The sequence below is a fragment of the Asterias rubens genome, chromosome 5 (genome assembly GCF_902459465.1).
Source record: "Asterias rubens chromosome 5, eAstRub1.3, whole genome shotgun sequence".
Lineage (NCBI taxonomy): Eukaryota > Metazoa > Echinodermata > Asteroidea > Forcipulatida > Asteriidae > Asterias > Asterias rubens.
This window is the reverse complement of record NC_047066.1, coordinates 1,786,342-1,799,368: the sequence shown is the minus strand read 5'-3', so window position 1 is coordinate 1,799,368 and position 13,027 is coordinate 1,786,342. Positions and strand designations below refer to the sequence as shown.

The 13,027-nt window shown below is 37.9% G+C and overlaps 1 protein-coding gene across 2 annotated transcripts in view; it reads right to left on the bottom strand.

Moving 5' to 3' along the window:
* The window catches only part of LOC117290273 (kinase suppressor of Ras 2-like), a 43,966-nt gene that overhangs the window by 10,775 nt on the left and 20,164 nt on the right, over positions 1–13,027 (bottom strand). Inside the window, exons 3-7 of one of the 2 annotated variants that reach the window (XM_033771577.1) lie at positions 9,178–9,325; positions 7,003–7,429; positions 5,324–5,502; positions 2,063–2,164; positions 396–465 (exon numbers count right to left, since the gene is read on the bottom strand). In XM_033771577.1, coding sequence (XP_033627468.1) covers positions 396–465; positions 2,063–2,164; positions 5,324–5,502; positions 7,003–7,429; positions 9,178–9,325 — 926 coding nt within the window. The remainder of the gene's footprint in view (positions 1–395; positions 466–2,062; positions 2,165–5,323; positions 5,503–7,002; positions 7,430–9,177; positions 9,326–13,027) is intronic. The other variant, XM_033771578.1, reaches the window with a different exon arrangement.

Below are 13,027 nucleotides of genomic sequence, written 5' to 3'. Positions count from 1 at the left end.
AAAGGAGCTTTTAGTAACAGTGCTTTTAGGAACAGTATCCCCTGCGCTGGAAAAGTAGTTCAAAGAGCATGTTTTGTTTTAATTGGAGAAAAGTACAGCAGCGAAAATCAGAATCTGATACTAGTCTGAAGTTTCTCATCCCTGAAATTAATATCATGTCAATCACAGCTGATAAATTCATGAACTAATGTCTTAAGGTCAAGTCACACTGCAGCGATAACGAAAACGATAACGATTACGACGCAAAGAGAACGCATTCTATTGGTTGAAATGCTCCACGCAGAATACGCCCACTCCCATTCATTCAATCGAGGGCGTGCTTTTTAATAGTTCTTGTTTTCGTTCTCGTTGTCGGGGCCTGTGTGACCGGGTCTTTAAAAAAAAAAGGAACTTACCGGTGCTTTATGGAATGTACCATGTTGCTACGGGGGGTTCTAGGTGAGCGAGGGGGTACAGCGAGAGTATCTAAAGAAAAAACATTTTTATAGTTACACATAAAGGTAGATGTACTAGACTGTTTTAAAGTAAGATTTGCATATTTCATGATGTACACCCACTCAACATCAAATTTCATTTCCTGACCAGTAACAAGTTACCATCCAAAATAACATGTGACAATGGCCTCTTTTTGATGGACAGTTGTTTTTACCTTGCATCAAGCTGGTAAGATTTATATTAATGTTTTGACCAGTGAGGTTCGTATTGGCATCAGTGCACTTAAACATTAAATACTAAAATTATTATCCTTTTATACAGGGTGTGTAAGCACAAGACAAACTCGTGCAGATTAATTCATTCAACATTCATTTTCACACAGCAATACAAAACAGGTGATATTTACAACTTTCACTAGGCATGCATTTAAACATGAACACTGACTTCACATGCCAATTCTGTCTTTTGAAGGAATCATATTAGGGCCTTTTTCGAATCCACGGCTTCTGCTTTGGATTCGCCTTCAGGCTCCGTTCTCTCGTCTGAAGCCCCGAGCGCGTGTACGCAAAGCACGCATAATTGTCAATACAACTGCGGGGCCAAGCTAGCCTGAGCCGAATCGGGAGCCGAAGCCGTGGTTTCGAAAAGGGCCTATGCCCTTGGAAAAGGGTGAAAAGTATTTTGAGTACAAGGGCTGACCTACATACATGTATGGTTGGCTTTTAAAGAATTTTCTAGGCTCTTTAATAACAATTTTGTTGAGGGCTAAACAATTGGAAATCAGAATTAAGTAGAATGAATATCACGCCTGCTCTAGGCAACATTATGCTAGACCTTTGTCTGGCTCCCTGTATTCTTAATACTGAATACACATGCTGATTCTCATTCATTTAGGTCCCATACTAATTTTGTATTCAGCCTCACTATGGCTGAATGATGCCATGTTCAAAGGCAGTGGACACTATTGGTAATTACTCAAAATAATTATTAGCATAAAACCTTTCTTGGTAACGAGTAATGGGGAGAGGTTGGTAGTATATAACATTGTGAGAAACGGCTCACTCTGAAGTGGAGTACTTTTCGAGAAAGAAGTGATTTACCACGAATTTGATTTCGAGACCTCAGATTTAGAATTTGAGGTCTTGAAATCAAGCATCTGAAAGCACACAACTTCGTGTGACAAGGGCGTTTTTTCTATTATTATTATCTCGCAACTTTGATGACCGATTGAGCTCAAATTTTCAGACAATTTTCTTTGACAATTACCAATAGTGTCCAGTGTCTTTAAGTTTTATTTGAATAATGTCTGGTACAATGACTTGCTTAGTCACAAGTTACAGCTTAAATTTGAATTCCCCAGTATATAGAGACAGTTGCTACGTCATATGGTTCAAATGAAAAGTTTATAAAGCAACCTCCAGATGAGCATATAATAGCACCGTCTAGAGTCCTCTTTCCCATTCTGAAACTGTGTGACCATGTGATCTTTATTTCTTGTTTTACAACTATTTTTCTGAAGAGATTTAAACCAGTATCAAGCAACTGGTCAGCGCATGAAAGAGTTAAAGAAGATATTTGTCTAAAAAGAAATTTGTACTCAAAAAAAGAGAGTATTCGTCGTTGGTACCTTGTTTTAAATTAGTCTCGGATTTGCTATACGCAGTCAGGATGGCTCCATTTGGTGTGGAGTGCTGTTTATGAATGGATCTCACCAATGATGGTGGAGATTCTAGAAGGAGAGATGTATAACTGGTAAATGTATTCACGTTTTTAAACTAAAGTTGAGTTGGATTTTAATAAAAGCATGTTTTTGAAGTTATTGGAGCACTAATTTATTTATCTAGATTGTCAAGCAAACTAATAATGGTGATCTAAATGAAACTACAAAATTATACTAATGACATGCAAATTTCAGCGGATAAAACTAAAAAAAAAGAGAGCTAAATAGTCAAGGTTATTAAACATGCAACATGTCTAACATAAATATATTTAGGGCTATGACAAGAGATGCAAAACTCAAAACCTGAAGTACCATAGTGTGTGAAACAGTGTGTTGTAATGTGCTCAAAATCCAATGTTTGGGTACCAGTTTGTGTTGAAACGAGCTCAAAGTACCAGTTAGCTTGCTTTAATGAGCTCATAATATCCAACATTTATCCAATATTTGGGTACCTAATTGTTAGGTGCTCAAATATTCAATATTTGGGTACCAGTTTGTTAAACAGTTTATTTCCATGCAGAAAATGTTGAGGAAATGTGAAAAAAAATATGAACAAAAAATTTTTTTTTTATTGAATGTCCCTCTTGACTGAACTTGAAAAAAAATAGCATTCCTCACACCAGGAATTGTTTCATAAGTTTCTAGCATTTTGTGTGTAAAGGGCAAGGTTTTCGTTAAAAAGAAAGAGAACAAAAAAATCTTTGCGAGACAAACTCAACATAAGTTGAAGGTCAGTGTCTACTTCAAGTAATGAAACCTGTATCTCATTCCCTGTGATATTGAAAAGATACACAAAAGTGCCTTTTGTGTTTATCACCTGGAGAGACTGGAAGCCAGACTAAATAGAACCGTTAAACGTTTGGACAGTGTGTGTAAGGGTTCTCCCTAGAACAGGGACATTCTGGACCTAAATTTGGGAAATTTTGCCAAAGCGCACTGAATTGAAATGAGGTCCTTGGAGTGTTTCTACTTGGTGTTTATCTTTGATCTTTAAAGTCTTGCTTTTTTTTTTTTTTAGTACTATCTCAAAATCTTTCTTTTGAATAGATTGAGGAGATCACTTTGAGGTAAGTGATTTGACTTTGAGACTGCCAAGACTCTTTCCATATTTATTTCTGCAAAGCGTCTTTGACAACCATGCACATCATGTGGATGTGGGTCAGAGTTGCCTCTTTGAACCCTAGCTGAGGCCGCATCTGAATTGGTGGCGGCGACAGCTACGGCTTGGTCGCCGTCTCATCATGCATTGAAGTATAGGATGTCCATAGCAACATCCTTAGCCACAGTCATAGCCAAAGCTGTAGCAACCAATTTGGATTTGGCCTTAGGCTCTCAAATACCAGGCCCCGAAATAACCCAGAGCACCCACAGCAATTGCCATGGTGCACTGTGCTTTCACAGAAGTGCTGCTTACTAGCGGAATTTTGCTGTGCCCTTTCAAGGCATGCAATACCACTACAGAGAGACCATCCCTGCAACTGATATCCTACACAAGCCCTCAAACTATGAAACACCCATATTAATGTACTTTGACCAGTTGATATGTGATTTACCACAGCCCATGCATAGAGTACATTGATGTAATCATGTGTTAAATGTTAGTCATGAGGCACTTCATGTACACAAAGTCATTGTGAGTCATGAGACTTGCGCAAGTCTCTCCATTAGTAATGATACATGGATGAAGTACACAAGTGCATTTGGATGCAGAACAACATTTTCTGGTTCATGGCTTTATTAAAATGGATTTTGGTGTTCAACAGAATTCAGCGGTAGGCAAGGCCATGACATCGAGCCCCGATAAGCAGCATTATGCTTGATGCGTCTAAAAAGCCACATGTAGGCAAACATTAGCAGGGCAACAGTAAAAAACTAATGAACCTGAACAGCTCATATAATTTTAGCTGTTTATCTTGTGAAAGATTTGAAGCTAAGCCGATGAAGAGCTACCAACATTTTCGTCTTGCAATCAGGGCAATTTTGTACAATCAGGAAGACGATAATGTAGAACCATAGAGTAAGGACTCTATGGTCAAACTACATTTATCATAATAGGGAAAAAGTTTCCATAATCAAGGAGAGCTTCAAATTTTGTTCTTCGGAACATGGAAAGAATGCTTTATAGGGATCTTTCGGTAAAAATCAAGAAGAGTTGGCAAGGGGTAAGATAAGTCTCAATGTTTCAAAAAAGAATACACTGTTCATTCCTCAGAGAAATGCTGGACTGTTTCTTTCGCTAGTAAGTACTGCTGGAGAGATGCTATGCAATGAAGCGATAAGACCTACATGTAGCTTTTACCCCCGGGTTCTTTTTGGAACAGCCACTTCTTTAATGTACCATGAAGAGATTAATATCACATCGATGACACCTTAACCTTAAAGCCACTTTCATACTTCCTGCAAAGCAAATTTTGACGTCACAGCCCTGGTTTCGCTGCGAATGTTTCACAGGAGTTAAGCACATCTCAACTCTTTAGAACTATTTGTTGCGAAATTGTGACGTCAACATTTGTATCGCATCAAGTATGATCCAGGTTTTTTTCATACCCTTTTTACCGTGTAATATTTTCTATGATGAGTAAATTTGAGAGCGTAGCAGGTCTTATTTTGGCTCAGATCAAACGGAGACTAAATGTGCCTTGAAAGGCAAGTTGGTTGAGATGTAAAGCCAAGGTTTACCTTTAACCTTTTCAGTGACTGACCTGCAGGACCAGGTACCTTGTCCTTTCACTAGTCCATCAGCTTTTTCACTGGTCAATATTTCAAATTAAACAGGGATGCTTTTCAACACCGAACCAGTCGGCTGGACCCACACCATTATTGTTTGGTTCCCTGTCAACCGTAATACCCATTGCATTGATAATGAAGCAACCAGCAATGCAGCAACCAGCCTAAAACAAACCATTTTCAAAACCAAACATTTAATGAGAGAAAACAAACAACAATACTAAAGGTTGACCATAAACATCTAAAGAAGCAAAATGAAATTAATCACAGAACGGAGACAGTGCTCCACTTTGACCTTTTATAGATTATCAACCAACAAATCTAAAACGTAAAACTGCAAATCGTGTCACTTAATCTCAATGCAACAGACATGACAGAACAGGAACAAAAACAGCAAAGCATAAAAATAAACTAGCAAAGATACTAAGCGTCAAAACTCACTGGCTTTTCCCTCAAAAGCGCACACAGAGTTGTATCGACCAGGTGAACCCTTTTGTGGAGATGTTCGACTGCTGTCCATTGTGTCCTCGGAAAACCGGCGAGAATAATTGAGATTCGCCTCGCAGCTTCCTCCTGAGCTCTGTTTCTTGAGTGCCGCAGGAATCTTACTACCTTTTATTCTGTAATAACCAACACAATAAAGGTCAGAGTTATTGAAATAGATGTCGAACAGGTTGGAAAAAAGCGTCCAGTTCGGGAACAGTTGTTAAACATGGCGACAACAAACACCCTTGGGGGAGTGTAAGCGCATCAATACTATATTTGTGGAAATTGATGGCTAGAGACTTGACCTGTCCGCTTCTTTTTAGTAGGCTCAGTGGTCCTGCTATTTAGATGTCAATTTTATAAGATCATGGAATCTGAGTCCCTTTTGACTGAGTTCAGTAGGATCACATCCTCACAGAGCGATTTGCGTATTTTGACAAATTGCATTTTAAAAACAACGGGAGGATCCGCTTGATCATGACGGTTGTCATGATTATGTCACGTGATCAATACTAATTTACATAAATAGCTCGCAAACTGACCATTGCAGAAAAGTTTTTTTTTTCAACCCCTTTAGGGTTTTAAGGATAGTATGCAGATAAAAAAAAAAAATATGATAAATAAAATAAATATACAATCAAACAAATAAATTAATTAATTAATTAATCAATAGATATTGTGTCCAGAAAAAGACACATACTTAAAGAATTGAACTTTTGCTTAAAAAAATTTAAGCAAAAGTTCAATTCCAATGAATAAAAAAAACCCCATAAAAATTGGCAAATGGGAAGCTTATTCTTTGAATTGTTAATAATTTCCACAACCATTTCAACGATAAGATGTCACAAAAGCTGCTCCACTACAATCTATAGATCTATCAGTCGGTTTGTCTATTTCTGTAAATCTTTCAGATAACACTTCTAATAAGGTCATAGGTCAAACTCCCTCTGAAGTTTCGTAGTATCCCTTGTCCCTGGGGCAGTGGGCAGTCAGTGAGTACTGAGCCTTATCACCACAGGAAACAAATAAATCTGTGCCACAGCCATCCTATAAATAAATGTTCAGCGATGCCTGATAAGGGAACTTTCCCTTCACAATCTTTAGGGGGCAACTCTTCTGCTGTTGAGGTTAAGACGTCATTAAGAAAGCCATGGGTATGAATCCCTCTTGGGGTGTTCCGCAGCTGTAAGGTTGAGATGTCAGTACGTAGAAGGCCATGAGTCCGAATCTCTCTTGAGTCCTTTCTGTAATTGTTGCCTTAAAGCAATTTGTGACGAATATTCCAAGACAGTGTGTACTTTTGGCTTTTGCGTGAAACTCGTTGTGGATTACTGATGCTTTTACACACAATGTACTTCTTGTACTATAATCAATGCTTACATGTGTACATCACAAAGTAAGTAAGTTCGGGTAAGCATTTTAACATTTTGCTATGCTAGTAAAATTGAAAAAAAAACAAAAAAAACTGCAAAATGGTAAAATACATGTATAATTTTCTCATGTTGGTTTTACTAGTCTTGTTAAAACAGTTCTGGTTCGATTACACATTTTGCGTTACAAGCCTTGTTATCTTGCGAATTCCCCTAAAAAAAGTCGCTGGAGTTGAATGGCTTTGATTGGTTGACATACTGTACCTTGACAAGGAGCCACCGATTTCAATATCAATCTTATTCGGCAAAGAAGCTTCAGTCGATTTACACCTCTTCAGTTGAGTATCAGGCGGGGCCAAGTTGACCGTTATCATTCTCTTATTGGGCGGAGGGGTCCCTTTTGTTTTGTTCTTCCCCCATTGTTTTGGCGTTTGGGGCGGGGTGACTGTATATAAGTTTCTCTGGTAGGTTTCTATGTTGTACGGGGGCGTGATAGGGACGCGGATACAAAGAGGTTCGGATGATGCTGAGCCGATGGACGAGGTGGAGGTTCGTTTTTGTTGGGGGCTGACGCTCTCCGGGCTGTTGGAGGTGTAGGAGCTAGAGTCTGGTTCCCTGTCGGAGACATCCTGGAGGTTGGTGGTACCTCCTCCTTGGAGTTGAGATGCTTTAGGGAGGACCATGGAGAAGACTGGGGAGTGAAAGAAAGTAAGAATCTGTTAATGACTGTTTGGAATCACCACGCCAAACACAAAAAACCACAATGATAAAAAAGCTCCACCTCACTCTTATAGAGCAGCCAGCATTTGTTGCTTGCAATGAGGGAGTTTTTTTTTCACCAATCAGCGAGATACTTTTACATTCAGCAGAGAGAATTATCGGTGCTAGCCTGCCATCACTGGAATCAATCTATTATGACAGAATGTGTAAACGCACTAGGTCCTTAATGCAGGACAAATTTCACCCAGCAGCTGATTATTTCCAATTCCTCCCTTCTAATCGTCGTCTTAAGCATTTTGTAGTAAGCGGTTCACAGATAGTTTTTATCCTCATGCTGTTCATGTTTTTAATGATAACTAGTTTGTTTTCTGCTTTTTGTAGCCTATGTATATTTGTATATATTTATATTTTTGTATTTTCTTTGTAAACCCATCTCTTCAATCACACAAGCGCTTAGAGACTTTATTTTGTATTATGCGCTATATAAGAACTGTTTATTACTATTATTATTATTAATGTTTTTAAATGTAATTTTGTGTTAAATCTAGAGAGCTCGAGGTACACTACAATTTCTGATGTTTTAGGTTTTTAACTTTTTTTTAACGTTGGCTGAATAAGTAATTCTAATTCTAATAGCAAAAAGTCAGGGAGACTTTAAATTTGTTCATCAGAACATGGAAAGATTTACTTATTTTCAGGGAACTTTCTGCAGAATCATGGAGAGTTGGGAGCTCTGGTCATACTAGAGGAATAACTACAGTCCGTGTAACTGTTGGAGCACGGCAAGACACTTTAAAACCATTATTGCTGGGTCCTTCGGATGGGACATAAAGCTATAGGTCCTGTGTGTTGTGTAATGCACGTAAAAGAACCCAGCTTTCACTGGTATCTACATCATGTGTGTCAGTTTGTGGCTCCGGTGACATCACAAATGTCATTCATGCTTGCAAATTATTCTAGCTCAGTGCTCAACTCATCATGAAAAGCACACCCGATTGATATACACCATGGATATTAATTTGCATCATGAAGGAACTTGACTTTAATGAGAAATTCTTTCATTGACATCCCTGATTAAAAGGACTGTCTCATGTTTTAACTTCCGGGACTAAATTTCTAGAATTTAGGTTGAAAAAGAAGATTGGTTTATTTCACCCAACTTGTGTAGGTCAGTTCACAGCGGGCTTAACTACTTTCATGAAGGAAACAGAGGCAACTGCCTTTGGCCATTGCCTTGGTGCACCGTGAAATGTTCCAGTATTTTCTTCAAGAGCGGGCTAGCACTATCACTATGACGCTTGGTTAAAGGTGTTAATACTTGATTGGGGCTTATCAACAGTCTCACTATTAGCGCAATTGAATCGCTAACCTCCCATAAACTTACAAAACAACCCGAGCCTTCAACTCTCCCACCACGTTTAATGCATACTTCATTCATGAGCCTTTGATCAAAATCCAACATTCATCTTCAACTTTCCCACGAACACCCTCTATGGCAATAGAGCATTCTCAGTAGCTGCAACAACTTGCTGGAACACATCCCTCACTCATCTTCGATCAGCTCATTCAAGTCTCAGTTAAAAACACATCTTTTCAGACAATGTTTCTAAAATCCTTTTGAAACGCCTGTGGAAAGCGCTATACATCTTTTCAGACAATGTTAAAAAAGCACTTAGAAACACCTGTGGAATGCGCTGATGTTATATTGTTATTGTTTACCTTTGAAAGCTTTCTTTAGGTTTTTGCTGGAAGCTAGAAGCCTCCTTGTTAACTTCTCATCACAGTCGCAGTGGACGCCCAGCGACCTGATGTCTGGTTCCGCCATGTCCAACAGGGCTGATAGGTCCTGTAACTTGTCCAACATTTTCTGTGGGAAGAAAGAATCATGGATATAATAAGGGAATCAATGTGTGGTGAAGAGGTTTTCAACTAGTGGTTTAATCCCAACAAGGCCTGGTTCTTGATAATTTTACCGAGACGAAGTCAAGGTAAATTATAAAGAACCAGGCCTCGGCGGGTTTAAACCACTAAACTAACACTGAACTGCGACTGGTACCCCACTCATTTCTGCTTAGCAAAATAAAAAAATAAAAATTGCTAAGCATGTCTTCTGTTTAACACAGCTTAATGTAATTGGGCCTAAGTAGTTTATAAGTTTACAAATCTTGCTGACCTCATCCGACAGGGAAAACACCGTGCTAGAGGATTGTATCGTGTCATACACTCTTCCAGAATGCCAGAAGAAAGCCGGGGGGGGGGGGGGGGGGTAAACTTACATTGTGTATAGTACAAATATTTTCCTAGACTGAATCAGGAGATCATATCAATTTGTCAGTACTGGAATCAATCTACATGTGTAAGTACCTGGGACCACATTTATTGACCCAATTCACCCCGCATCATCATCGCAATAATCTTGTAATCACAACAATCATCTGAGTTGTCCCATTTTGGAAGTAAATGTCACCGTGTGTTATACATTGCAGTGCTTCTTCTAGGTCATGCAGGCATTTCCACGGTCACCATAGTTGTAACATGCAAACTCCTAAAATAACGAGGGCGGCAGACAGTAGCACGTGAAGTCTGTGCAAGGAGACTACATACGTACAGTTGTATAGAGCAATTTAGCTCAAGTCTACAAAATATTGATGAGGGTCAAATTTAGCTCCATACATAAAATTGTTAAATGTATGTATATCCGGTTAATACTTAAGCCTGGTGAAAGTTAGAAGTTTGTAAAAATATGATTGATTTTCTGATGGCCATTTTCTTCAAACAAACTGAAGGGCTATATATAAACACATCATTCCAAATCATGTTCAAAATCAATCAGAGAAACAGACAACAAAATACTCAAAGACAGCAAACAAAACCTGACCCAACCCCAAACCAGAAAACGAAAGACAAGGTTGTCTTGAAGCCATTATTATCCTAGACCTGTTGTAATTTCCTGACAGTGAGTTGCTACCTACAATGTCTGTGTGTTTTACTTCGTCAATAGAATACACAGTCAACTTACAATCATGTCAAAGGTTTTCCGGAGTTAATTGGGGCATTTCTTCTATTGCTTAGCAGCTCGTCAAGTGTTATTTCCTGTCCCTTTTTTCAGGTTGACCCTAGATTAACGTCTGTGTTTCATTTCAAATAATTGGAACTAGGAGGGAAACAACTTCTGCTGAAGTTTTGAATTACTTAAATTGGACATGATTGAGAGCATGTAGTGGAAATTGGCCTCAATGTATATGGATGAAGAAGGAATAAAACCAGCTGCTGGAATTTATATACATGATTGGTATTTTTCTTGTGGTCGTTGTCACTACATGTATGTTTTCCTATTAAATCGATACAATACGACCATAGTCTCATCTGAAAATACTTTTTTTTTTGTAGATTTCAAGTCAACATTTAGCAGAAAAAAATATTTCCAGTACTTCCTTATAATCATGATCATCTACAATGTATATGAAATTTACAACATATCTTTCTTTTAATAATTTTCAAAAAAACTAACATATGGTTTGTATTTCCGTTTCAGTGGCTTATGAGCATGGCCATCTCATTTTTGTTATAACCCCCCCCCCCCCCCCCCCAAAAAAAAAAGCAACCAACAACACTACACACATTATCAAAGTGATTGGAACCAATAGATGGTGAAGGTAATAATAATTTGATATTGTTATTTAACCGATTGAGTGTACAGATTGTAGTATTTAAATTAAGTGACTGTTTCCTAAGCACACAAAACCTACGTCAAAATATTTAACTTCTTCATTCAAAATTAACTTGTGCAATTTTTTTCTGAAAATTCCCATAATTATAATCAGCCCCGATTATAATGATTTCTACTCATTTGAGAAGCAATGATTTGTATTTCATGATTGCTATAAAATGTCTTATAATCTACTTTGCATTAGAGCTGGATAGCCCTGAAAACTCACTACTAGATTGAAAACCCTTAATGTAGGTGTGTTTATACACACATGAGTATTTAACCATGGTGTGTGAAAACCATGCACACTAGGCGTGTAGGACTCTAAGAGACCTTAACAGGATTCAATCAGAGAGACCAGCATTATATAGAAAGGTCAGGACATTAGACAGAGGGCCGTGGCCGGCCGTCGACTTGCAAGAAAACATGAAACCACAAACGTGCGTCTATGTACGTCATCAGGTGCTGGGAATGGCATAGACTGGCTACAAGTCCCTCTACAGACAGGATTTCCCTCTAATGAATCATTCTCTCTGTGAAAACAAATAATTTGTGCAATTGTAATGAGAATATAATTTCTCAGGGTATGTACATTTAGATGTGATATAAATATTTGTCTGAAAAATCAGTTTGTTTTATGGTTTGTGACTTGCAATGCTTTAGTCAGTTGAGACGAAGTGATAGTGGACATTGGGAAGTCTAGCTTTCTAGCCAGGGTTCTCATTGCACTGCAGATGACATGTTGTTATCCCTTGATATTTTTAGTATTGGATGAATAGGAGAACTCATTTTCTGTGCAAGACGGTACTAAATTTGAAGTTGCATAACTAAAAAGGGTCTTTACATGCATGTGTGCACGTAGGTCCTCCTCTGTTGTGACGTAGAGAGTCATAATGTCCGTGTCGATAGCAAAAAAGGAAAGCTTTACATAATTATTTCCAGGTGAATTTGTTATAAATCTACAACGTCAGACAATCTGACCAAAAAACAGGGTGTTATTTTAACAATTTATTTTAAATGTTGACATTTAGAAAGGGAAATCAAGTGATGCATAGCAACTCTATTTTGAGCTGTTTTATTATTTTTAAAATTAGCTCTTGTAAATAAATGTACGTCCCTGACGTCCTCAATGAAATTTCACATTAAATTTGTGCTATTGCTCACATGAAATAAGTCACTGCTAATTTTCTATCATTATGTAGGGCTGTTTAAAGGAACGTTACAGAATTGGTCCAAATTGGTAAAAAAACTAAAATTGTGAAGATCACAGATTTACATAAAACTTACACTGTCTAATAATGATGATAGTAGAAAACATCCCTTAAAATATTTCTGTCTGAAATGTCATATTCATTGAAAAATAAAATAATCCGTTTTCGCGTTTTATTCATTTTTGTTTTGACATCAATGCAAGTCAAAATTTGAAATCGGTTTTTCCACTATTCTCTCGTGACCCAGATGGCCGACCTATCTCAAACTTCTACAGGTGTGTCAGTTTATGTACATGTGATGATGGATTACATAAAGTGCTTACACTGCCAAGAACTGTTTTAGCAAAAACCAATTTTCTGTGATGTTCCTTTAAACTCTAGTACCATCTTCTAATGAGTACATGTGCAGTAGGGGCGGTCTACAGACTCAGGGTTTCCCCAGCCACAGGCTAGCATATTGGGCCGATACGTGCGCATTGTGTGCCAATATGCAAACATTTTTACAGTTTTGCAACAAAAATTAATAAATAATATATTTATATTGTGGGTTTTTGATGACTACTTTCACAAAAATCATCAAGATAAAACCATTTATAATACTCTAAAATGCTTATTAGTGCATTTAAAGGCAGTGGACACTATTGGTAAG